The 27611-nt window shown below is 45.4% G+C and overlaps 1 protein-coding gene across 10 annotated transcripts; it reads right to left on the reverse strand.

The window, feature by feature from the left end:
* On the reverse strand, positions 1–27312 carry TMEM71 (transmembrane protein 71). Of its 10 annotated transcripts, none has more exons than XR_006198108.1 (13): positions 27146–27309; positions 26932–27050; positions 25491–25572; positions 24212–24272; positions 22269–22487; positions 20618–20790; positions 10797–10970; positions 6654–6729; positions 3557–3618; positions 3390–3450; positions 2241–2415; positions 508–658; positions 1–156 (listed from the first exon to the last, which is right to left on the reverse strand). XR_006198108.1 is itself a non-coding variant. In XM_042923239.1 (11 exons), the coding sequence occupies exons 3-11, from the start codon at positions 25534–25536 to the stop codon at positions 111–113; spliced, it is 912 nt and encodes a 303-aa protein (XP_042779173.1). In that variant the 5' UTR covers positions 25537–25572; positions 26932–27050; positions 27146–27312; the 3' UTR covers positions 1–110. The 10 variants fall into 10 exon arrangements, 5 of the variants coding, with proteins under 5 accessions (XP_042779173.1, XP_042779169.1, XP_042779171.1 ...); XR_006198105.1 differs by having other exon boundaries at positions 1755–2415; XR_006198106.1 differs by having other exon boundaries at positions 508–682; positions 1755–2415.
* Between the last annotated feature and the right edge of the window lie 299 nt (positions 27313–27611).

Below are 27611 nucleotides of genomic sequence, written 5' to 3' on the forward strand. Positions count from 1 at the left end.
CAAATTAAAATGGTTTTTTCTCAATAATGTAGTTGCTCACTCCCTTCCAATAAAGCAGTTGATTCCAAGCAGACTGCAAATCAGACAATTTCTGGATATTCAGATTGAAGTCATCCGTCAGAGACCGTCCTACATGGTTGGCAAATTTTGGCAAACCTGGAGCAGAGAAAAGAGAAAAGAAATACATGATTCATCCAGATAGACAGGAAATGCGGTAACTGCTGAAATCACTGTGCACACACACACACACACACACACACACACTAGCTTGAGTAACCCTAATTAGGAAGCGTAGAGCCTCAACTTGGAGGAGCTTTCATTCTTATCCCAGCTCGGTGCTTCCTTAACCACCGTTTTATATTGTTTTCTTTCCCCACCTGCACCACTTCCTCTAGAACAGAAATCCTTACAGGGTAACAAGTGGGTTTTCCCCATAGTCTATTCATTCATTCGCCAGTTACGTAAGCACGCATTCCAACAGGTAAGAGCAGGGAGAACAGAGGTTACCCGTCTTGTTCCTCTGAGGTCATAAATGTGCAGAATGCGCCCTGCTGATGCTAACGCACGACCGGCAACACGGGACAACTGTGACGGCCTTCATTTGGAAGGGACGCTTGGGCCACCGGTGAACGATACAGACAGTCCCCAAACTCACAGGCTTTAAATTCAACAAAGAAGGTGGCTGAATGAAAATCGCATCACGGGATGGAAAAGGTTTGTTTGAGAACTTTGAAGTGTGAAAGGATAGGACCCTAATCTAATCTACCATGCCCACTGCAAGACAGGCAGGGGACAGCTGTTCCGCTCATGAGTGTTGAGCTGAATTAAGTGCTTGTCCTCCAACCCCTTAGATTTTCATCCTTGATTGTTGGAGGAGCCTCATGAGTCATCCTCGACTCTCGATATTAATAACCATGTCTTTGGCTTATTAGCTTCTGGATATGTTTATGTGCGAGGGAAAGGGTTGCAAAGTCTTTAATATACAGACACGGAGCTTTTGGCTATAAAGGAAGTACTTTAAGAAATGGTATAGCAAATCCATCCAATAGAGTGAATACTTATGGTGTATCTATTCTTCTCTTTTTTTACGTTTATTTATTTTTGAGAGACAGCGTGCATGGGGGAGGGGAAGAGACAGAGGGAGACACAGAATCCGAAGCAGGCTCCAGGCTCTGAGCTGTCAGCACAGAGCCCGACGCGGGGCTCGAACTCACGAACCGCGAGATCGTGACCTGAGCCCAAAGTCGGACGCTTAACCGACTGAGCCACCCAGGCGCCCCTGGTGTATCTGCTATTCTCAAGACATTCAGATGGATACAAAAATGAAGTCAACAGTCCTTGTTTTCACAGGTCTTAAATGCAACAGTGTGTGTCCATGAGGCTGCGGAGGGGGCAGCAAATAAGAAAAAAGAAATGGAGAGGGAACAAGAGAAGAACAAGTTAATGTACACAAATAATCAAAGGAGGAGGGATCTTATCGAAGCTGTGGATGAGAGTGTGTAGGAGAGAAATATCATCCTGATCCTGGTCTAATTTCTTTTAGGAGATAACAAAATGAGGAGCTCAGGATAGTGGGAGGTGCCCTGAAAGCGACAGGTGACGCTATCCCCTGCAGGTCAGAGATTGGCATTCCAGGAGGCCTTCCCTGCCTGCTTCCCCCATCCTCCTAGTCTGGCAGAACTTCTGTCCCGGTGTTCCCCTAGCCTCTGTGCTAACTCTGTACTTGCACTTAACCCTATTAAATGCGACTTTACCTTGCCCTTCACATGTCTCTTTAGACTCAGAAATCCCGAGGCCTCGGCACAACAACCTTGGCACCTCGGGGAAGTGTGTGACCCTTGGGAGAGACTCCATCGATGTCTGCTGAGCAGAACTGGACATTCAGCGCAGCACAGAATGTATCATAAGTTCTCAGCCGAGATTTAGGAAGGTTAAGTGATGCCACTTTAGAAATCAAGGGGTAAAGAAGTTCCAAACCATCTTTCCAGGGTTCTCACTGTTGATGTGCAAGGAATTACCCAGACAGGTTGTTAAAACTGAAGATCCCTCGGGAATTGGGATTCAGAAGAGCTGGAATCAGGATAGACGCTCCCCAGTTGGTTCTAGAACAGATGTCCCCATGCCATGCTTTGAGAAACTCTGCTCTCATTACAGTCCTTAACAAGGTGAGGCTGGTCTTTTCAATTAATTGCACAAATCCATCTTAAAACCCAGAAGGAAGGGATTTAAACAATGCACACCATCTGCCAAGCAGTGATAGTTGGGCGTGGAGTTACGAAGTGGCTCTGTGGCTGGAAGTCTTTTGTGTAGACCTCGTTGGTTGGTCCAGTCCTGAACAGCGCGACATCACAGCCCAGAAAGCTGAACATGAGTGCCAATCTGTCCTCCGTGCTGGCTGAGGTACACTTCTAAGTTCTGCAGACACAGAGAATAACCCGCATCCAGACGGTAGGAAGTGAGGGTCTTAGAGGAGTTTTAAATAAATGTTATTAATAGACAAGGGCTAAAGAATCAGAAGTTCTTGGGTGACCTCGGGACCCAATTTTCTAACCACGAGGTGGACCACATCTTAGCTCTATCAAAGCCTGTCCCCAGAAGCCTGGAATGCCAGGAAAGGAAGGGAAACATCGCTCAGACTGTCAGGAAATCAATACTGGCTGGAGTCCTAAACAAAATAAATCTTCACCACGTCCCATTGTGATTTCAGCATTAACACAGTGATTTCGTAAATAGGGCGGCACAGCGTCGAGAGCAAAGGCCGGTGAGCTAATCTGAATTATAGAGCTCCGTCTCTAAGCCATGGGAGCTGGCCTCTGGCAGCCATATAGAAGAGGGGGTCATTAACACGATCCATCTTGCAACGGGATGGGGTTTTGCAGACCGTTTGAAATTCTGTGAGCATCCCCAGACCCCAACAACACTTTGAAATATGATGAGCCAGGGCAGTCAGCACGCAGGGGGATCGTGAAGTGAGTGAGAGGTGGCAGAGACATCACACTTTGCAAGCGAGACCATTTCATGGGCAGTTTGCCAGCTATTTGGGGAACTGTAAGATAAAGGCCTCTTAATAGGAGGCATTTATAAAGTGCAGTGCTATGAACCTATAAAAACACTTTAACAGGGGACCTACGCATTTTAGGTTCACGTTATTTATTAAGCCCTACTGCCTCGAAGCTTAATTTTCTCAATTTTGAAGAACCGGTAAAAATGTAAGAGACTGGATGAGAACGCTATTAGATTTTAGCATTAACAGAAAGTATTCTTCGAGACAGATGACGGGGACGCTTCCTGTGCGTGGTCATTGCCATCCATTAGTCAGCCAAAAGCACTCTCAGGTAGCCGGCTCCAGTCATCTTCGTCAGGATGATGGTAACACAGTCAACACTTACTGCGCACAGGTGGTGGCTTCGAAATAGTCGGCAAGGCTGAGAAACAACGACGTGACGGTATCTTGGATAAGAAAGAGAAAGTATCTAAGAATCGCTTCAAAATGACCAAAATTGGACTGAAATACAGGGCAGGGATCAGAGGAATAAGTTGAGAGATTGTGACTTACAGGCAGTAGTTATCATCAATGGGCACGTGAGGACCCTGGCAAATATCCCTCCCAGAAAGCACCTGCAACAACAGAATTTCTCAGGTTTCGTAAACTAGTTACGCATTTCCAACGCGTGAGCTGTTCTTTTGGACTAACGTCTCTTGATTTCAAGATCTGCTATAACACTACAGTAATAAGCATAGTGTGGTATTGGCCAGACAATAGACATCTAGGTCAATAAAAGAATGGAGAGACCAGAAATGAACCCATACAGACACAGTTAAGTGAGTCTTAACAGAGGAGCAGAGGGAATTTCATGGATAAAGGATAGTCTGTCCAACAATAGTGTTGAAACAATTGTACATCCACATGCAAAAGAAGGAGCCTCCGTATATACATCACAGCCGAACACAAAATTTAACGATTTAACTCAAAACGAGTCATAGTCTGAAATGTGACCGCAAAAGTACAAAACGTCTAGATAAAACAAAGGAGAAAATCCATATGCCAACTGCTTACCACCTTACCCCAAAGTGTGTTAAAGTGTCAGGTTTTTACCAATCTGATGGGTATTGTTTCAGAGAGAGGATTTTAAAAAAAACCAATGATTTCTTTGTTGTTTTTATTTTCAAAACATGGATCACTGGAAAAAATCATAAATACATACAAAGGGAAAGGAAAATATCATCAAAAAACTCCATTGGCCTAAAGCAGCCATTGTTACATTTTGATGAATACCCTTTTTGACATCCCTTTATATGCATTTAAAAAATGTGTTTAAATTGAGATTTGAAAAATGTACAGTAAAGCCTTTAAAGTGCACATCTCGGTGGTTGTTTTCTTTAACCTGAACTCCTGCATTCACTACCCGAGTCAAGGTATAGAATTATTTCCAGCAGTCTCTAACGCTCCCTTTGCCATCCTTCCTATTCTTTCCCCCAGAATTAACCACTCTTCTTTTATCTATAATAATGGATTCATTTCGCCTTTCCTTGAATTTTGTAGGTATCTGAAATGATACAGACTCATGTCTGAGACCCATTCATGCTATTACCCATGTCGATAATTTTTCTCGTAACCAATCTCTCACTTAAATAATCTTTTTATTTTTCAAACAACTTTAGATGCACAGGGAAGTTACAGAAATAGTACAGAGGGTTCTCATACACCTTTCAGCAACTTTCCCGATTATCAGCATCTTACGCTTCTATGGCACATTGTTGGAAGTAAAGAGCCAACATTGCTGCCTCGCTATTAACACCACGTGCCATTTGTACCTTACGGTTTTCCCTAATTTACCCATGTTCCATGACGGCATCCGGGATGCCTCAGACATTTAGTCATGGCTCCTTGGGTTCCTCTGGGCTATGACAATTTCTCAGACTCTCCTTGGTTTTGATGACCTTGACAGGTTTGAGGAGTCCTGTCCAGATAATGTGTAGAAAGTCCCTCGATCTGAGTTTTCCTCTGGTTAGACTGGGGTCCAGAAGGCCACAGGGGTGAACTGCCGCTCTCATCACCTCGCATCAAGGGTACATGCTATCCATGTAACTTAGCCCTGTTGATGTCAACCTTGACCACCTGAGGTCACATTTGCCCGGCTTCTGAAGTTTCCTTTCCCCCTCTTTCCAGGTTCTGTTTCTTGGAAGCAAGTTTCTAAATGCAGCGCAGGCTCAAGGGACAGGTTGTCCAGTTTCCTTCTTAAGAGGTGGGGGCAGGCGGGGGGATGGGGAGTATCTACAGGAATTAACCGAAGAGGAACATTTCACTGACAGTTCTGTGAAATCACATAAAAGGTCCCATGATCCACGATGGTTGGGAAACGCTAAGTTCAATAAAGCCAATCATGTTTCTTCATGATGTTATTTTACCGGGCCTTTATGATGCTGGTGCACAAATGGTCCTCTGACCTGGGATATACAATGCAGACTTTTGCAAATTTATTTTAGCACACGACCTCCCCCACGTTTTGTTCTTTTGGTCCCATTGTGATCTAAAAAGCCTTAATACTTCTTAAACCTCATCATTATTTGGGACGCTTATTTTAAAATACAGATTCTCACTAGATCTAAATTCGTATCACAAGGGTTGGGATTCAGGACCTGGTATTTAAAAACACAACTCTCCCAAGTGATGTGAGGTATCTGACCCTCAAGAGGCGGGGTGTGACAGCAAGCAGCATTTGCTGACCGGAGCACAGGCACCACAAAGACCCCAGGTCTGGACCACTTATCCCTGTTACACTGATTGAACAATATCGATGAGCCCCTGGCACTGGGGATACAGAAGTGAAGGAGATGCTCTCAGGTAGTTCACATTCTTGTGGCAAGAGATTGATCATTGACATTTAAACAGATGAACATATAACAGGTCAGGTGGTAAGTGATAAGTAAAGACAAGTAAAGTGAGGTGTGTGTGTGTAGGGAGAGTGGTAAGCTATTTATACGGTGTTGTCATGGAAGATCTCGCTGATGATGTGACAGTTGAACAGATTCCAGAAAGAAGTAAGGGACACGTGTTAAGAAGCTTTCTAGAGAAGACCGCACTTGGCGGAATAAACAGCAAGTGCAAAGGCCCTGAGGCACAAGTGCACTTAGCAAAGAAGGGATGTGACCATTGCCCTGTAGACTTGGGCAAGAAAAGAATAGGAGGGGCATGGTGGGCTGAGGGTAGGACAGAAACATGCCTATAATGAGGCAAGAGCATCATGTGATCTGAGGTGCTGAGTGGACTTCCCAGGAACAGACACTTTATGTTAAGGTACAAAAACATAATGAGAAAGATGGAGTCCCAGTGGGGACTCCAAGTGCCCTTGAACTCCACGCGGGATTACTTAGTTTATATCCGTAATAGGGAGTCACTGAGGATTTAAACGAAGGATGATACATAATAAATTCCAATTTCTAGCAAGATCCACTGGCTTTAATATGCTTTGTGAGATAATGAGAGGAGGGAAGTGATTGCAAAAGGGGCACTGAAGGGGCACAGGCAAATGAACAGATCTTAACCACAGAGCTACCGAAAATGCATTGTGGAATAAGGCAAGGAAATTATCAATCAGTTACAGCTTCCTTAATTATAAAACACTGCTGCGTGCAAATAAAATCTGAATTACCTTGCACATGCACAAATGATTAAGCACGCGGCCAGGAGAAATGCTTGAAAGAAGATGTCTCTCCACAAACTGGTTTCTAAGAGGAAAAGTAAAAATAAATGAATTAGAAACCATCGCTGATAATCTTGGTACAACAAAATTGTACTGAAGTTTCTTTTTTATATAAGAAAAAACAGACAAAAAGACCCCACAGACACCGAAACAATGACGCGTTTTCAAACGTATGTCATCTCAAGCAATTTGCCCTAAGTAACAAGATAAAATTATCAAATGCCGTACAGGTCTACTCATTAGATAATTTCAGCAAATAATACATTGTTTCTGTCATTACAAAATGATTCTACTACGGGGCTCCTGGGTGGCTCGGTCGGTTCAGCGTCCAACTTCGTTTCAGGTCATGATCTCACGGTCCGTGAGTTCGAGCCCCGCATCGGGCTCTGTGCTGACAGCTCAGAGCCTGGAGCCTGCTTCGGATTCGGTGTCTCCCTCTCTCTCTGTCCTTCCCCAGCTCCCACTGTCTCTCTCTGTGTCTCAAGAAATGAATACATGTTTTAAAAAATTTTAAAAAAAAGATTCTACGACATAAACAGTTTGGGGCTTGCCTTTTACGGTAATGTTGGGGAACCACTTGGTAGAATGGAGGCCAGTGTCAGAAATCTAATTCTGAGGATGACGCCTAAAACTTGGACAGCGCCTTTTCATTCACAAAGAGCTTTCGTACCTCAGTTCATCGAATCAACACAACCGACCTGTAAGGAAGGAACCATTGTCCTCACTCTGCACGTGAGAAGACCAAGACTGAGGGGTGATGAAGTTCGTTCAAGGTCACACAGCTCTGAGGCGCCAGAGGCAAGATTTATAAACCACGTCTAGCCAGAACATAATGTTTTGCCTGAAATGGGGCAGGGAAAGAGAATGGCCACTTTGCATGCTGGGAGTCTCCAAAGGACAGAAAAGAGAACATATATTATGAACTATCTGTCCCCGCAAAAGTCCGCTATCAGTGAAGGATTTCGGTGTTCTAGAGCCACGGTGGAGATGACCGCAAATCCTTCAGCCGTTACAATCGTAGGCGTTAAACCAATCACGAACCCGGCTATTATTCCAATCACCTGAAAGAAATCAGGGCTGGTTTAGGGATGATCACATAAAGATCCAAGGAAAAGGATAAACGGACCTTAACTTAATTTTCCGCCCAATGCTTCAAAAGCTCAAGTTTGCCACAGTTGTTTAAAACTTGGGAGTGACTTTGTGCGGCGAATGTGTTTATTTTTGCTATTTATGCTATGAATGAAGATTGAGTCAGCTAACAAAGCCTACTTAGTCCGCAATGTGGGCGGAATACTGAGGATTGGCAATGTGAAATATAGCAGTTGTGAATGATGTCACTGCCAACGTACAGTATTTCATGTATACTGTGAATTAAATAAGTTATTGTGGGCTCAGCCGAACGCTCAGCCATCCTTCTGAAGTGTGTTTGTATTCTTAGCCGACTCTGATTTGACGTGGAACTTGGAAAACATTGCCTCACAGAAACAAGTCCAGCTTGACAAACTGCTAAAATCGTTAGACTTCGAATCGTGAACAGAGCCTGGTTTAAATTCCAGTTCTACAAAGATCCAGTTGTGTCATTTGGTACCAGGTATGCACTAGTTCATCCCATCAGTAGCCACTCACGTAGTATCTAGATTGGCTTAGCGCCACTGTCACTTCCTTCAAGAAGCCCTCCTTGATTCCTTCCACTCCCCTGTGGCCCTCAGCTGCCCCCTCTCCGTACCCCCCTTATCCCTCGTGCATTTCCGTCAACAGTGTTTTCATGCTGAATTAAAATTGCTGTTTTCCGGGGCACCTGGGTGGCTCAGTTAGTGGAGCGTCTGACTCTTGATTTCAGCTCAGGTCATGATCTCATGGATTGGGAGTTCGAGCCCCGCATCAGGTTCTGTGCTGACAGTGGGAAGCCTGCTTGGGATTCTCTGTCTCTCTCTCTCTCTGTCTCTCTCTCTCGAAAGAAATAAAACCTCTTTAAAAAGTTGCTGTTTTCTTTCTCTAGATTTCCCCACTAGATCGCAAGCTCACTGAGAACAGTCAGCATCTATCTGCCGTTCTTGGTGGCAGTGCCCATATTTTTCTGGGGACCTACCTCTCCCTCCTCAGCGTGTGGTTCACGTGGAGACTGAGTTCCCCCCCAGCATTGGATCCGCTCCCAGCCATTTGGAGCTTCGCAGACTTAGGGACAAAGTGATTGGCTTTGTCCTGGAAAAGTGACCCTTCCAGAACCAAAGAAACTGGGCACCTTATCAGAACTTGAGAAGGTTCTCATCTCTCTCCGCTGGACTGGAATCTGGGAAGTTGCAGGCACAAAGCCACCGAGAACCACCACGGAGTAATAGCTTTTTGAAAGAGTAAAGTACACCCAGAAGACAAGAGACAACACAAGGAGAGACCGACAGGAATCTGCAATCTATGCCCGGAATTTTCATTAATGAACCAATAAACCGTGGTACTGATTAATCCATCTTGAGATGGGTTTCCATCCACTGGAATAGGCTGACCGACAAAGATGGTGTGGGGCAGGCCTACATCCTAAGCTGGTAGAACATAGCCTGGGCTGCACATTCACAGTCTACGTGCGAAGGAGATAGAATTGAATCGGAGGGAGACCTTGTCCACCCAGGGCTTCATAGCCAGGTGGAGAGGAAAACAGTCTCCGTGGAGATAGAATTCAGAGCGCTAGGGAATCGGAGGGATTCCAGCCAGAAGGGGGCAGACGAGGCCCCACAGAGGTGTTCTTTGCTTGGGGCCTTGAAGGAGTAGGAGCCTTCCCGGAACAGCAGGTGGGACACACATTCCAGACACAACAAAGAACACGTACAAAGGTTTACGTGACCTGTGTAAACTTGAGTATTCTTATCTCCAGAATGGAGACAGCGCCCCTGATCGGCCCGCCAGTTTCGGAGCACCTGCTCTGTGCCAGGCGCTCCGTGGGCAGGTTGGCATCCACAGATGACTGAGACACAGTGCCCATCCTCAAGGAGCTCACTGCCTGCTGGACAAGACGCAGAAATTAACATGCCACCACAGCGGAGGGAACGGGCGCGAAAGAGGGGAGCCGTGAAAGCCAGATGAACACACAAAAAAGGGTCGCTTTAACGAGCTCCTCCCCGGAAAACGGGGTGGGGTCCCCGGAGCAGGTGGCTGTGGATGATCCAGAAACCGTCTAAGCGGTAAAAGCCGCGTTCTCTGTCATCCCAACACCTGGAAGGGACCTACAAAAGCCTTTCAACACTCACCTAGTAGCTGATCTGGGATGGTCAGTAAGGTTCATGGTTTGGTGGACACAAAGAGGAGCCACTTTTTCCGTGTAACCTCCGTCTTACGCAACATAATCTCACATATATTTTGAGTACTTCTCTACACGACACGTGATGCGAAGTGCTTATTTTAGTCATTACAAGGTAGGATCTAGCTCTCTCCGCTTACAGATGAAAACCCCGTTTTAGAGAGTTCAGTTAACCGCTCCTGAGTTGCAGCTACCACGCGGGGTGGGGGGGGGGGGGGGGGGGCTGGGCTTTGAACCTTGACAAGCCGAGGACACCGCCTTGATGCAACCCTGTGGGCAAACGTGACTAATCCGACGTTGGCGACCTGGAGGCTGAAGACGTTGCTTGCTGAATTTATTTCGGATTTGCTCCGGATAGGAAATACCAATGCCTTGCTATCTTTTGAGTTTTCCTTGCCAGAGGCATTGCATTAAAGGACTGTGTGTTTCCTTCTTTTCTTCCTTTTTCCCCTTACATGGCAAATACACAGCTAAGCACGAAGAAGAAAATAACAGACACCTTTGTACGTACTACCCAGCTTTGGCAAAGCTCAACATTTTGCCAAATGTCTTCAGGGTGTTTAAACAATAAATGAAACGCTGCACATCCAGTCCTTCCGGTGTCTCTAAGACGACACCCTAGAAGGAGCCGCCGCCTCTGCGCATGCGTCACCCAGAGCTGCAGCGCCCCGTCCTCCAGGCCTTGCAGGGGCTGATCCTTCCCAAGTGTACCTTAGTCATCTCTAAGTCATTCTTTGGCCCTGTAAGGAAGAATTCTTTGGGTGTGGAAAAGATTTTTAAACAACAACAACAACCGAACTCACTTGCGTGATCCAGAAGGTTCCCCGGGAAATGTTCAGAAGTTGTCCCTGGAGACTGAAGGGCCAGGTCGTGGGAGTTCTCTGGCGGAGTCCGAGACGCAGCGTGGCTGGAGGAGGAGGCTGCCTTCCGCTGCTCTGCCTCGCGTGCATCAGTCGCAGAACCGTCGTGATCGTCGCCTGGAAAAGGAGAAGGGCTCGGTGTGCGCATGCGTGTGTGGGGTCGGTGCCGCTGGGTGCGTGGTAGCCGAAGGCCATCCCCCTAGCGACGCTTTGCGGTTAGGGTGGGATGAGTCTCCAGGTCAGGTGGCGTTTCAACTTGCCCTCGTCTTTGAAGGCTGCAGAGGAAAAGGCTCTTCAGGGCAGAGATGAGCAAAGGCCAGAGGCATAGAGGGTTGGGAAGGTGGCCCATTCCAGTGTGGTTAGAACGAAGGGACCCGGTGGAACGTGAAGCTGGGAAGCTAGACTGAGCACAGGTCACTGGAGGCCCTGACTTCCCCCCGGAGGCATTTGGAGTTTATGTGGCGGGCAGTGCAGTGACGGGGCGGCTCTGGGTGACGGTGGCGCTGTACGCACACTTATGTGGCCCATTCATTTAGATAAAGTAATATGTGTTTTTGGTGTCTGGTAAAATCCAGGCGGCCTCGGGCCACCTGGGTGGCTCAGTGGGTTAAGCGTGTGACTCCGATTTCAGCTCAAGAGTTCCCTGCTTGGGATTCTCTCTCTCTCTCCTTCTCTCTCTCTCTCTGCCCTTCCCCTGCTTGCTCTCTCTCAAAATAAATAAACATTTTTTTAAAAAATCCAGGTGGCCTCGCGAGAAATCATGAGAGAGTAGCCTCAGACTCATGTATAGAAGATAGACCATCTCACCCACAGTCCCCAAGGGAGTTGGGGGATGTAGAGGTGGGATTGGAGAGTGTGTGGTGGGTCTATGAGCCTCTCATCTGTATCACGCCAACTCCTGTTTTTCATTCATTCATTCATTCATTCGTTCGTTCATTCATTCATTCAGCATTTACTGGATGTGGTTATGTACCAAGAACTGTCCCAGCTGCTAGCTTCCAATGGTGGAGATGATGCCTTTGCCCTCATGTGCCTTCTGTTCTGGTGGGGGAGAGAGAAAATAGCTATGGTGAGTGTCGGGAGGGAAACTCTCCCCCTGTAAAATATCTGGAAATGTTGGTTAAAATGTAATGAACATCTTAAATTTCTTTTTTGCGTTCAAAGAGGCTGTGGTCTGGAGAGGGACAGACATATATGCCAACAATTCGGAGGCAGCGGGGTCATTGCTACAACGAAGGGCAGCAGAAGGCATCCGGGGAGAGTCTAGGAAGGAGTGTCTGAATCCGTCAGGGGCGATTCAGGCAGGCTTCACACATGAGACGGAATGAAAGCGGAAAGTTGATGAGGAGTTCTTCCAGAGAGACAGCAAGAAGACGGAAGGTCGGAGACAGGATAAGGAGGGAGGGAGGAGGGGAGAGAGGAAGAGGATGAGGATGAGGAAGGGAAGAGGAGGAGAAGAAAGAACTCGTGAGAGAACACAGCAGCGTGGTTCCCAAAGGAGCAAGTTCTCTTACGAGGCTGGACAGGGGGAGCACGTGGGTGTGGGCACTTCCGGCAGGTGATTCTGGCTAGACTGCCAGGTCACGAAGGGCCTCGTGGGTCCCACTCAGGGGCTAAGGTTTATGCTGTGGGCGATCTGGAGCAGGAGTCTAACGTGAGGACTGTTGGGGGTTCAAGTGCTCGCTCAGCGGTGAGAGACTCCCAGCCCCATTCCAGGAGCCCAAGCGACACGTGGGGTCCTCCTATAACAGGTCCTCCTTAACCGGAGGAGGTTTATCCCCGGGGACAATTGGCGATGTCTCGAGATGTTTTTGGCTGGCACTCGTGGGGGTGGGGAGGATTGCTATTGGCAGCTAGTGAATAGAGCCCAGGATGCTTCCTGTAATGCACAGGACGGGCCTTGCGATGAAGGATTGTCCAGTCCCGCGTGTCAGTAATGCCGAGGCTGTGAAACCCCGTCACAGGGGGAGCAGACCCAAGTGTGGAAGGAGTCTTGATCATTAGTGCTCTCTCAGCAACTCTGGTAAGCACTTAGGAGCGGAGAACATCTGCATTTTCCTGCATTTTCTGTATCTTCCTGATTGCCCTTACTCTTGTCAAGACGCCCCGCGCTCCGCCTTCTTAGGGCAAATCATAACTGATGGTTTTGTAATTCTTATGTAAACACATACTATATGATACGTAATTTGTGCGGTTTTTGTTTAATATCTGCCTCCCTTACTAGACCGAAAGCCCCAGGAGAAAAAAGGTCGCTTCACCTGTCCCAGCCCCCGTCACCAGCAATGACACTTAGCGTGTTCGTTAGCACTCGCTAAGATGTGTTAATAAACAGAGAGTTCCGGTGGGAGGCAGGGAGGTGGAGACACGTGAAGTCGGTCGTGAAGGCGCTGTAAGAACTGGGGCCACTGTAACAGGGCCATGGTAACCATAGAGACAGGGGGTCACGGCTCATCTTCGCGGAGGCTACGGCCGATTTGAGGCGGTAGGACAGCGGCCTCCGACCCCGGGCTGATGGGCTGACTCCCTCCGTGAGTGGCGCTGCCCTCCCACGCGGCCTGGATACGGAGCCAATGAGCGGGTGCTTTGGGACCGGGGAGTTTCTGCCAGCCTTGCAGTCTCCCTCCCACGATCCCACCCACGACCTGTGGCCGCTTGACGAGGCAGTCTGCGGAAGCATCCTTGCCGGTTGCCATAGAGAAAGGAAACGGCCGAGTGAGACACGTGTGGATCATCGGGTAATGACCGTGCGCAGAGGAGGCCGTGGGTCATGTGCACCGCGGCACCGTTCTCAACAGCCTACCCGAACGACCCAACCATCAACCGATGAGCGAATCAAGAAGGCCCTGCCATTTGCGACGCCATGGATAAACCTGGGGGACATTGTGCCAAGTGAAATAAGTCACAGCAGGACAAACGTGCATAAGTCCACGGACATAAAGGCACCTAAGATTGTCAGCCACAGAGGCTGATAGAATGCTGGTTTCCGGGGCCTGGGGCTGGGGGGCGGGGGCAGGGGTGGTAAGGGGATTGCCCTGCAGGGAGTGTAGAGTCTCAATTACGCTAGATGAACAGGTTCTAGAGATCCGCTAAATCCTTCACAACTGTGGTGTGCCCTGCAAAATTCGCCGGGAGGGTAGATCTCAGGCTGATTGTTCTTCCTACACACAAGCAAACACACACCCGGACGCAGGGAAACTGGAGTTGTTGGATATTCCTATCACCTTGATTGGGGTATTTGCGTCCGTTCGAACTCATCCAATTTACACATTAGATACGTACAATTCTTTGTGTATCAGTCATATCTCAATAAGGCCGTTAAAGGAGAGAGAGAGAGAGAGAGAGAGTAGCCTATCCGGTCAAATTCACGCGGGCGTGACAAAGAGCTGAGAACTTTCATGGCTGATTATTCCTTCAAGAGTGACGCTTAACACAAATCCGCAGAGATATAGATGGGAGAGATGTGAGAAAAGGAAAAATGTTCCTGTGCTGTTTGTTGCCCAAGCCTGCCTTGTTGAACGTACAGCTTTGCACCGGGAGCCGGATGAACTAAAGATGTGCCCATGAGGAATACTAGAATATGGCACGGAATTTTCTGGAAGAAGAGATGGCATTAAAGAGAGGAAGCTACAAAAGATAAAACCTTAGCATGAAAGAATGATCAAGGCATTTTCAGCTGTGGAAAGACAGGGTTTGCCCCCCATGTACACTTTCCCTAACTGACATTTAATTTTTGTCTCCACCCTTAACAATAAATGAGAGGCTCCTAATGCAGATACAGCTTCAGCAAATAGTTTTTATATTACATTTGAAGATACTCATTTGGTTTCTCCTGATTTATTTAAATTCAACGTAGCTTTCTTCTGTTTTTTTTTTAATTTTTTTAATGTTTATTTTTGAGAAAGAAAGAGAGAGACAGAGCATGAGAAGGGGAGGGGCCGAGAGAGAGAGAGAGAGAGGGAGACACAGAATCCGAAGCAGGCTCCAGGCTCTGAGCTGTCAGCACAGAGCCCGACGCGGGGCTCGAACTCCCAAACGGGGACATGGTGACCTGAGCCGAAGCCAAATGCTGAACTGAAAGAGCCACCCAGGCGCCCCCGGCTTCCTTCTGTTTTCAAAGGGTCTGTTTCTCCCAAGCATATTTCCCTATGTTTGCATGTAAAATGGGCATTATTGTTTGCCGTGGAGGGAAACACAAAGCCACGTACAGATGTTGTCATCAAAGATATTCATAGGAGAGGCATGCGCTCTGGAAAAAAATCACAGACCTCGAGCTGGGAAGCCCTGCCCGTGGTTGTCTTGCCTTTCTTTCCTGGGACTGGCAGAAGCGGAGCGGGCAGTCCTGATCAGTCCTCCCTGCGCGAAAGCTTTATCTTCTTTCCGTGTGACTCACAGCCTCTGGGAATGTCTCCCAAACTGCAGCCTCGGGGTCTGGGAAGCTGCTAAATGCCACGGCTAAAAAAATGAATTGCAACTGATGAGGAAGGTGGTCTAGACACAGCTGCAGAAGGGGTGAGCTAAGGATAAAATAGGCAACCAATGAAAACCCTTGTTAGTCTGAAACACGAGGGACGAGCAAGTTAGGGGAAGTAAGTTTTGATTGCATCCGTGGCCCGGAGAGAAGACGGCAGAACAATTTAATTTTGAATTTTTCTTGAGTCTTCTAATGAGGCGACGTTGGCAGAGAAAAATAAATTGCTGATAAAAGTCACGGGGCCTTGGGTAAATCCGGAAAACCAGAAGTCTGGGGAAGATTTGATTACAGTTGACAGCCAAGATGAGGGATTTCAAAGTCCTGTGAGCCCTCCGTTGCCTAATTACTGATGTTGGAGGGGGGTGGCTTGATTTGTTATATTTAGAAGATATTTGGAAACCGTGAGGGTTTTAGCAAGATATCTCATCCTCATGCAGTGCTGCTGTGGTCCAATTGCTTTCCAATTGTTTGGACATATTTCCAGGAGGCAACTACAGGAAAGCTAGATGTTAATTTCCAAATATGCGGAACACTGCCTTCGGAACAGCGATTCCCAAACTTCCAGCATCCAAGCATCATTGTCCCGATTTTTGTCGTATCCTGGAGGCTGCTTACTCTGAGCCGTTTTTTATATTTTTCTCTAAATTGTTTTGTTAAACCCCTTACTTTAAGGGAAACTTGACATCAATCACAGGCCACACAGAGAAAGCAACTTAAAATGGACTACAATGAAAATGAGAGCTTCTTTAATTTGCCCTAAATATTGTTGTACCACAAAGCTCTGAGCCTGTTCTTTGTTAAAAGAACTTTGTGAAAACAAGAGTAGCCAGAGTTTGGAACCTTAAAGCCGCCAAGATTTTAAACTGAGCCTTTCTCCTGGGTTGTGTTAGAAGGACTGAGGGAATCGGAAAAGGTGTCGGAGATGCTCCGTCACTGTGGGATTCAGGGTTCGTGACCTCTGCGTCCCAGAGGTGTCTGTCCCCCCCGGCCACACACTTCGGGAAATGTTGCTTTAGAACCAAGAAGAGACTTGCCCTGTGTACTCCAGAAAGCCAGCCTCGAACCGAGGGATGGAAACCTTCAAAAAGCACATGATAGGTCAACGTAGGCAACCCACTGCCACAACGGTACTACCAGTGGGAGGAAGAGGCAGGCTTAAAAAGTCACAGCAGTCCCCAATGGGGAAATTCAAGGAGACAGAAAGTAGACTTAAGGTTGTCGGGGGCTGCGGTTGGGGAGGGGGCACAGGAATAGGGAGTGGCTGGTAAGGAGTGTGGGGTTTCTCTTTGGGTTGATGAAAATGTTCCCGAATTAGAAACTGATCCTGGTTGCCCGGTTCAGTCACGGTGGAAAATAATAGGGAGGTTCCTCAAAAAAGTAAAAATAGAACTGCCCTCTGTCTTTACCCAAAGAATATGAAAACATTACTTCGAAAGGATTCATGTGCCTCTATGTTTATTGCAGCGTTATTTACAGTAGCCAAGACAGGGAAGCAGCCCAAGTGTCCATCGATACATGATGGATACGGAAGATGTGGTACATATTATACAATGGGATGTTGCTCAGCCGTAACACAGAATGAAACCTTGCCATTTGCGACAACATGGATGGATCCAGAGAGTATAATGCCAGGCAAAATAAGTCAGTAAGAGAAAGACAGATAAATACCATATGATTTCACTCCCATGTGGAATTTAAGAAACAAAATAAGTGAACAACAGCAACAACAAAAGAGAAAAGCCAAGAAACAGACTCATAACTATAGAGAACAGATAGTCCCCAGAGGGGAGGTGGGGGGTGGGTGGGGGATGGGTGGAACAGGTGAAGGGGATTAAGTCGTTTATGATGAGCACTGACTAATGTATATAATTGTGAATCACTCTATTCTGCACCTGAAACTGACTTAGCACTGCATGCTGACTATACTGGAATTAAAATCAAAATTCTTTTTTTTTTTTAATCAAAATTCTAAAAAGTGGTCATGGTTGGACAAACTGCCTTGTGAATATCATTTGAAGAAACACTGAATTGTACACATTAAAATGGAAGATTTTATGACATGTGAATTATGTCTCAATTAAAAGGCAATTCGTGCTCTTTATTACTGTAGGCATTTGTGCCAGGGATGTGTATAGGCATCTGCCAGGGATGCCAGGAGTAGGCAAGATAACCTCTAGGTTGCCTTCTGATTAAAGATTCCATACGTCTCTTGTTTATCGGAGACCTTAAAGCTACAGGACTCTTGAGTTGACTCCTTTATTAAGCTGAACACCATTAGCCACGTTCTCCTCTTTGATGACGTCGTGCTCTTCGGGTTCCCTGCCTGAGAAATTTTCCCCATATAGCATAGTGACCTATGCTCAAGACTCTTGGGTTGGAATCCAGGTGAGACAATTTCCTGGTTGTGTGCCCCTAGGGAAAGGATCCAGTCTGCCTTAGTTTCCCTCTCCACAAAATAGGGAGGAGAATAATATTCTCTCCAAGTTGCTGTAAATGTAGGATTTCCTTTTCTCATGATGCTGAGTAATAGTCCCTTGTACGTATATACCATATTTTCCTTACCCATTCACCATGGATGGACACTGGGTTGTTTCTATATCTTGACTCCTGTAAATAATGCTGCAGGGAAGAAGGGAGTGAGAATATCTCTTTGAGATTCCAATTTCAATTCTCTTGAGTCCATGCCTAGACGTGGGATTGCTGGATCGTATGGTAGTTCTATTTTTAATTTTTTTGTGAAACCTCCTCATTGTTTTCCGTAGTGGCTGGACTCATTTGCATTCCCACCAACAGTGCACAAGGGTTTCCTTTTCTCCCTATCCTTGTCAACATGGATGGATCTAACACACACCACACATTGTAATATACCCTCACCGACATTGGAGACGGGATCTACATAACACAGATTGGTTGGGATGGCTGGCTGGCCCATGGCACTGATTACGGTAGGGAAAATTATGACTGGAGTTTCTGTTCAACCTCCTCAGTTCCTTTCTAACTCCCCTTTCTGCTCATTCATGTTTTCCGTAGGTAGATCCCTTTATTCCAGAGACCTCTACTACTTTTCATATTGGCTTCCAAAGCAATATCTCTAGGCCCTTCCTTGCTCCGGAACTCCTTTGTTACATTTCCAAAGCTCCCCTGGCCCATCTTTCCACTTCCCATTGGTGCCTCAAATTCAGCTCATATGAAATAGAATTCATTGCCTTGCTTCTTTCTCTTTCTTTCTTTCTTTCTTTCTTTCTTTCTTTCTTTCTTTCCCCTTTACGACTAATATGTCCTGTGCAGAACGCCAGCCCCCGTGCTAATATGTACCTTTCATGAACTCGTGCATTTCATCCTCACAAAAATTCCATGTGCTACTATTTTTTCTCTTTTGTATATGAAGAAATGGAGGTCATGGGGATTATTAACTTGCCCAAGAACACCGAGGTGGGAAAAGATGGCGTCAGGACTTGAATCCCGGCCCACCCAGCTCAAAAAGCCTTATTAACCTCCTCATCATTCCAACAGTACTGTCTTCCAGGCCTTTGTGATGGCAGAACTCTTCATGCCGCCCTCCCCTCCCCCACCCCGGCTTTCTTTGATTCCCTCCCATGTCTCGTCATTACATTCATTCACCAGCCTGTCCATTCGGCCTTGAAGAACATTCCTTAAATCTCCTCCTCCCTCTCTATTTCCAGAGCCACGTTCCTTAGGGTGCCCATTGGTCTTAATTGCCTCTGAGTGCTCACTTGGTTTTCTTCATTGAATCGTTACTTCATGTTATTGTAAAGGTAATCTTTGAAAATTCACATCTGATCATGTCATTGCCCCGCTTAAGAGCCTTCTAAGATACCCCTGACTGAATAGGATAAAATCCAAACTCCTCAACACGGCACAGAAGGTTCTCCAAATATATCTTTGGTCTATCTTTCCAGGCTCATTCCCCACCTCCCTGCCTCTTTCTCTTCTCTTTGTGCTGTTTATACATCCTTGTTATCGTGAGAACTGGGATACCCTCAATTTAATTAATCTTGTGTTCGTGTAAGAATTGTGTCTTCACTTCGCAAGCACCCTGTTTTGAAACTAACCCAGGATTACACTCATACACACACACACACACACACACACACACACACACACACACAAGCGCATTTAAAGCCTTAATCATATTGTGGCAATATACATTTCCTGGTTTTGATAATGACTGTATATAGTTGAGTAAGTCGTACCCAGTGAGGGAAGCTGGATAAAGTATAGGCAGACCTTCTCTGTACTATTTTTTGCAACTTCTCATGAAGCTATAATTACTGCAACTTTAAAGTTTTTTAAAAATTAATGTAGCATTGTGTTTTCTGCCCAGGAAGCAGGTTAAGAAAAATGCAAGACATGTAAGTACTCTACCTTTATTATTACATTGTTGTATTACAGGACTCGTCTTGCTTGCTCTCGGAGCCTGGGCTAAGAGGTCTATGTTGGAAAGAAAAGCAAAACCCTTACTAGAACTAGAGCTAAGACCAGGCTTTTGAACCAGACAGACCCACGTTGGATTCCAGTTCTGCTGTTTTATAAACTTAAAATTAACTTGGGCAAGTCACTGAACTCCAAACCTTACTTTCACCATAATTATAAAAAGTGAGGGTTTGGGGATACTTAAACAAGGTAAATGTATATAAACAAGGTCATAAACTTAAACAGGACAAAATGTAAAGTACTTAGCTTATGAATGAACATGTTTGACTTCTCTCTTGCCACATCAGCAAATCCTGTTGGCTCTTTTTTTTTTTTTTCAAGTTTTTTTTTTAATGTTTATTTATTGTTGATAGAGAGAAAGACAGAGCGTGAGCAGGGGAGGGGCAGAGAGAGAGAGGGAGACACAGAATCGGAAGCAGGCTCCAGGATCTGAGCTGTCAGCACAGAGCCCAGCGTGGGGCTCAAACTCACAAACCGTGAGATCATGGTTTAATACAAAGGGTGGGGCTTTTAATTTTTTTATAGTTTCTTAATTATTTTGAGAGAGAGAGAAAGAGAGAGAGAGAGCATGCACAAGTGAGGGAAGGGCAGAGAGAGAGAATCCCAAGGTGAAAGCACAGAGACCAACATGGGGCTTGATCCCATGAATCGTGAGACCGTGACTTGAGCGGGAATCAAGAGTCAGACACTCAACCACTGAGCCACCCAGGCGCCCCTGGCCCATTCTTTCTATGAAGTGATGGTCATCTCTGGAGTTTACTTTTGGCTCAGGACCACATGGTTGCTTCGGCCCATTTGCAAATGATACTTCACCGTGGAAAAGGCGATTCAAACTCACCGATATCGTCGCAATGGTGCGTGTCCAGCCTCCCGACCCCCTCCAACCAGGTGTCCTCGTTTAGGGAAGAGTCAACATCACCAAAGATATTTCCATGCTGCCAGGATTTAGAGGCACCAAGGCTGAACAGATCAGAAAAGGAAGGGCGGATTCTCTTTTTCTTTCTAAATATCCTGGAAAGAAACGAATGTAGCATGATATATAATGAAAAGCAGCCCCCTCTGGTTCAACACCGAGAATTTAGTGAGAATGATTTGATCCATAGAACACATCTGCAAAGCTCATTTCATTTGCTCCCTCTGTTAACCCCACAGAAGTTTCTTAAACTTCTGAACTTCTGTGTGCTCCAGGTGCCTGGATCAATATCTAAGATACTGAGATACAAGATCCAACCTTGGGCACAGAAAGTTCACAACCCATTATAGGAGAAAGACAAGGATAATGCAGACGAAGCTAATGCCTTCATAGAGCTTTTTCTGCACCAGGGGTCTTTCTCAGTGGTTTACATATGATAACTCACATTATCCTTGGAACAGCTTTGGGAGGTAGGTACTGCCGTGACCCCATTTTTTCAGATCAGGAAACTGAGGCACAAAAGGCTAAGCAACTTGGCTGAGATCATCCAGGAAGTGTCACAACTGGGCTGCAAACTGAGGCAGGCTGGCTCTATGGTCTCTTCTCTGCATTACCAGTGCTATGTAGGGGGCTTGTGCTCTGATGGAATTAACTAGAAGCTGCACTGAGAGCACCAGGGGAGGCATTGCTGATCGGGAGTCAAGGGAGGCTTCCCGGGGGAGGAGACCACTGAACTGCATAGGACTATCTGATCTATTCATTGAGGAACAGGTAGGTTTTATATTAAGTCATGTTAGGAAATAAGGCTGGGGAGGTAAAAATAAGGAGGGAATGAAGAAGCTTGAAAGTGACAATGGTGGAGAAACTTGAATGTCGTGTGAAGGAGTTGGGTTTTGACATCGGAGTGAAGGGAAACCACTCCGTATGGGCTTGATGGTGACGTAATTTGTTTCACGTTTCTGAAGGATTTTGACTACTCACACATCCACACTGCCAGCAACGTGTCCTCTACATTGTAACCAATGTCACCGTGCTAAGGATAATCCGGTCATTTGTCAATGGCTCCTCTTTCCCTACAGAACAAAGCCCAACCCCCTTAGCTGGACTTGAAAGTTCTCCGCTCAGCCCCCGTGTCTGCTCGGTGTTCTCTCATGTTCCTTCCACCCTGAGGTATATCTCTGCCAAACCACCCGCCATTTCCCAAATTGTACAGGGTCTCCTGGAAGTCTCCTTTGCTACTTTCATTTTAACTAAGATCCTACGTCTCTCCAGACTCAAATCGATCTTCATTATCTCTAGGAATCTTGTTTTAACCGGTTTCCCCGAGTGAAAGAGCCTTCCCTTCCTTTTCTCCTGCACTGCAGTCTATTCAGACCTCCGCCCCGGCACCCGTATCACTTGATCACCTTGGTTTATTTTCATGTCAGCTATCCCTGCCCCTTATCGGTCTTTACGCTTCCATGGTCTGGAGCAGGAATGAGCTCTCGTAAATCATTGCTGAATGAACAAATGAATGAATGCGTAATTAATGGATGGATTGGATTTTGGATTCTTTGACGTATTATCCACTACTTACCTAACTAAATTCTCCTTGTAAAGAACACTGGTCTGGGGTGGGCTCAGAGTTATGTTGCCATCTTTGTCACAGAGGAAGGGGTCCTCTGTCCAAACATAGTAGCCATTGGAGAGGAGTCTGGGACTTCGGCGACAGGAGCCAGGAACGTGGGAGCCCGTCAAGAGAGCTGCAGAGCAGCCTTCAAAGGAACTGTCACCATCCAGGAAATCACAGGCAAAACTAAAGAGGGAAGAAAGGAAGTGGTTTACACCTCCACCCACCACGTCCAGGCCCATAGGAGCCACATTTCTAGCCACCATGAAGGCAAACAGCTCTTTGCATTCACAGCTACCTCTGTGCATGCATGCATTCAGCCACCCTGAGAATGTCACTCTTAATCTGGGCTTCATCTCCTCACTAGTGACAGCATTGGACAACAGGGCACTTAGTGCTTCGTTCTGTTTGAAACATTTTGATGAAAACATATTATAGGCTAATCAGTCTCCTCGCCGTAGGATGCAACTATACCCTTGACAGTAATCCATTTTCTTGGATGGAGAAATTGCAGACGGGCCTATTTGGGGTGCTTATTATATGAGCTTATTTATTTGGGGTGCTTATTACATAAGTTTATTATGACAAGCTATTTGGAAGCTTATAGTCTCCACCCCCTTCCTTTGAATAGTCCTCCAATTGCCATATCCTTACTCTTTCCCTGCAATAGATAAATTACAACTGTGCAGCCATAAGATATATACGAGTTACAAGGTGAACACGCAGTCAGAGAGATCTTTTTGACTTTGGCCAATTTCCCACCTGGTCAGCTACCCAAACGACCATACGGTCTGTGATTTGGTATCCGGGGAAAGCTCTTAATATTCAGCTGGGTAAATATCCATGTGTCTTAGGTTTGAAAAACAATCACATGCCTGCGTGATTGAAAGGCAACATCATGCCGCATGCTCTACTGAATTTCTGGTAAAGCGTTAAATGTAGAAGCCTGTCCGCAATTAATACATGCACTAAAGTTAGTAAAATACTATTTTAAATGGATATTACTTATTGAAAATGTACTGTGGACCTGGCTCATAGTTAATGCTTTATCTACTTTTCACTAACCTCCCCAAAAGCTAAGTATTGTATGTAATCATCATTGCACTGTAGGAAAAAAAATATATATGTGTGTATATATATATATATATACACACACACACACACATATATATACACATATATATATACACACACATATATATATATACATATATATATATGATGCAGAAGGACAAATAACTTGGATATTTTTTAATAGCCAGTAAGTGATAAAACTAGGATTCGAACCCCTATCTGGAGTGCTCATTCCACATGGCTTGTTAGTTCGTGCTTGGCTGATTCATTTGATGGTAGGGCAGGCTCTAACACCAATGCATGATTCCTTTATACCATTGGCACATTTTACAAAATGCTAGAGAAAACATCAACTGAGGCCTGCGTAAGGAATAAAAGACAGAGAGAAGAGACAGGGGAGGAAAAAAGGAAGGAAGGAAAAGGAGACTTCTTCGAAGAACTTGGACAAAACGGTCGACTCGACACGTTTTTGTAGAACATGGCATTCGGCCAGCTGGTGCATTGGTGTGGGATTTTGTTGCTCTTATAAACTGAGATAGCAAAGCATATTTAGGAGAACCTTAGTTCGAGAAAAAGTAATCAGTATTCGGTAGTTTCTTCACTCCCCAAACAATTCACATTGGCTTACACACTCACAGCCATGCCCCACCCCCCACCATTCCATTATTAGGTTATGCAAGTTTTCATTTTGTGTGTGCATGGGACTGAAGATTTATACCCACACCAAAGCTGGATGGGAGCTAAAACTAACATTTTTAAACCAGGAATACAAGAAAATGAGACACACAGGGAGAGAACCGTGATTGATGTGGCTTGCGAAAAGTCCCGTGGAATACCTTGGGAAAAGGCATCTGGGAGACGGCTCTCCGGTATATCTTCTCTCAGAGCCGGAAGAACCTGCAGAAGCAAACGGGAGACAAGTGCAAATTTATCACACCTCCCCACCATGCATGACTGCAAATAATGGAGGCTTTCAAGAAGGTGTGAGTAGTTCCTGCCTCGGCAGGGAATCCAACTGGTGCGGCCATGCAGTGAAATCAGGACTAACCCAACTTGTCACCGGGGCCGAGCCAGAAATAACCCAGGGGCTTCTGTCATCTGTTTCTCCTCTCACTCCGTATTCCTCTAGAGGTTTCTTACCGGAGGATGAGGGCAATAATAAACCATTAACATCAAACTGACTCATCACGAAAGGGAGGAAGAAAGTATCTTGTGTGAAACTGTAGAAAACCAAAATCAATTACTCGGTGTGCTAGCTCTGTTTACCTTACACAGTAATTTGAGGAATTCAGTCATTTGCTTAGACTGTCTCTCATTAGCGCATTTTAAGGCACTCCCATTGTAAAATAATGAGGAGAAGACGTTAGGGAAGGAAAAAAATAAAGTTTTGTTTTATATTAATAATTTTCCAACATATGAGGCCTGTGAATATTCTTCACTAAAAATAAATCATCCTTTCATTTAGCCATTCACTCCACTTTAACCAAAGGGATAGCACCTAATTTCAGCTGGGGAAAGTGCAGCTAATTAATATTCTACACTCTAAAGCACGATTTCATATAGTCATGTGTGAACGCTTCTAATAGAGAGGCTCGGTGAAACTTGATTCCGTTGTGGACGGTTAGTATCTAAGACAAAGCAAGGAGCTTAGACTTTCAGATTGGGCTGGTTGGTTTGTAAGGAGTAAATTGTAGGTGTGTGAGGGGGGGTTAGAAGCAGGGTTTGGGGAGAAAATGACAAGAGGAAGGAAGAAGCTTGAAACCACTGCCGTTTGAACAACGCCCTTATTTTCTGCAAGTAGCTATCAAAATCATTCAGTATTTTTTATAGACAGTTTTGCATCTTAATAGTAGCTGATAAACAATCTCCTTTCACATTTATGCACAAGCATCTAGAAAACCAGTGATTTTTCCCCCCCACTAAAATGACAAATACCACATTTCTCTCCAGGAAAGAAATGAAGTCAAAATCATTGCCAAAGTGAACACTGGCATTTAAGAAGCACAAGCTACTGACAGATGGTTAATGGTATGAGTATCAGCAAAATCAAAGCAAGGAAATTGCTAAAAGAAGTCTAATCGTTCGAAAGATAATTGCGCGTAGCAGTTCTCCTACATTTACTTGCCACTGGTGTTGACATCAGTTGAGATATTCGGTACATCTTGGGAAGGCTGCTTGTTCAAACTTCACAGATTTTCTGAAAGAGACATTAAAAAGGAGGTGGATTATAGATTAAAAATAGAAAAATGATGCCAAAACAGATGGCATCTACTAATTGCACTAGTCAGGCTTGTTTACTGAATGGTACAGAGATTTAGGGCTGAAGGAGGAGACTGGGATGAATGACCAAAAGGTTGCACCTGCTACAATGTTATATTACATTTTCCATCGTCTGGCTTGGTGCATCCAAATAACCTTTTTCTGTAAATAAGAACAACATCTTATTTGGGAAACCTAGATTTATGTGGTTGATTTGTAGTCAAAATAACTAATGAAAATGAATTATTTGATTAAGAAATCGGGAAAAAAAAAGATTGGTGTTAGAGCCCTCTAACTAAACGTGTTTGTATTTTCGTCATGCGACACACATCACCCTCATTATCAAGTTTCAAGCGACGCTTGGGGATCGGTGTCCGTCTTTTGCACAACACCTGGAACCCTTGACAGGTGGTCATAGGGAGGGCTGGCGGTCTTTAAGAGGTGCTGTCAGCCTGGACATTCGCAACCAGTGCCGGCAGCATTGCCCTAAAAATTGTCTGCCACCAGGCAGATTTCAAAACTCAGTTCGCATGAGCATGTAATTTACTCTCTCAATTACAAATTAGGCATATATCCAAGTGTGTAAATTACGTCAACTTTGATCATATGCCATTCACCACATAGATCCACCTGCTGTAGACCTTGATACTTTGTACACAGCGCTGTTCTCATAGCCTTGCAAGGTAGGACTGAATTCTTGTTCTGATTCACCACCTCTATCCACATTTTGAAAATGCGATATCTAGTAATGGATTGTTTTTGTAGCTGTCACACGTCAAGTCAAACCAGGATAATCCTAGAGCTCCAAATGGATTCTTTCAATAAATCATATGCCACAGCTTTTAGAAAACATAGATCCTAGCTTCTAGAGACCTTTAGAGGAGTCAAGAGAACTTTCTGGCATTTCTTGGAAGATCTCTAAATCAAAGCACACATTCGGAGATGTCGCTCATTTAGAATATAAACCAATATTGTTTGCATCATAATACAATAGTTTCGTCACTGTCCCTTTGACTTTTGATCAATATCATCTGAAGCGTGCAGCCCAAATTACACCGTGTTAGCTTTCCCCAAGCATTGAGTTTAACTTTCAACCAACAAGACCGGTGGCCGAAGGCAAGGTTTTCCTGCTATGTCTTACAAATATTTGCATCAGGCCACAGACAGTACAGTTGATTAAGTATTAGTCACACTGGAAAAGCCTTCAGTAACAGCTCTAAATCTTTTCAAGAAACAGCTTCTGTCTACCAGTCCCATCAAAGTCACACATCCGTTCTGAAAAATAATCTGTCCATACATGTTCCTTCCAAAGGGAGTTCCCAGTTTCCTCTTCCCACTGATGAAGAGGAGAATTACTGAAGTATGAAGCTTCCTGTGGCTGACGGTGGAGAAACCCAGGATTCAGCAGGCTGTCGGCTGAAAATAAAGACAGAATGCCAACAGGTGCAGGGAAGTCTCATAATAAAGAGAAATCCCCTTCGCCCCTCCTAACAGATGCTTGCAAGCATTACCGTGTGCAGGAGTGTGCAGAGAGGTTTTGTCTTCAGCGGCCTCTTGCTGTTTTGGTTGTTTCCTAGAATAAAAGGGCATGTCGTTCTTGAGAAAGTCAGCCTTATAACCGCTCTTGTTTTCTTTCAAAAACAGCCTGTGTCACCAGAGACTGAGAAGCAGAATGAGGTCACACTTCCTGTTGGGCTCACAGCAGTGGCATTCACGCCCAGGAGGATGGTGAAACCTCCAGTCTTCTGGACCAGCGACAGGTGAGGTGCGGCCCACAGATCAGGCCAGCTGGATACATCATGGTCGCTCGAAGGATGCTTTTCTGAGCTACCTCGTCACACCGAGCTGTAGGAACATAAGAGAAACTTCTGGAGAACACTTCTCAAACACTTCTTGCTTGTCATCTTCTGGTCCTTTCCAACATGAGTACTGCATAGCTGTGCTCTGTCCAAATCGACTCAGTTTATTGGCGATAAT

The sequence above is a fragment of the Panthera leo genome, chromosome F2 (assembly GCF_018350215.1).
Source record: "Panthera leo isolate Ple1 chromosome F2, P.leo_Ple1_pat1.1, whole genome shotgun sequence".
Lineage (NCBI taxonomy): Eukaryota > Metazoa > Chordata > Mammalia > Carnivora > Felidae > Panthera > Panthera leo.

Coding starts and splice junctions, on each gene's coding strand:
- TMEM71 (XM_042923237.1), bottom strand. CDS start 25,536: ATGTACCGAATATCTCAACTGATGTCAACACCAGTGGCAAGTAAAT. Junction 10,971..20,617: donor GCACCATTGCGACGATATCG/GTGAGTTTGAAT, acceptor CTCCTTTTCCAG/GCGACGATCACGACGGTTCT. Junction 3,451..3,556: donor ATTGATGATAACTACTGCCT/GTAAGTCACAAT, acceptor TTCTTATCCAAG/ATACCGTCACGTCGTTGTTT.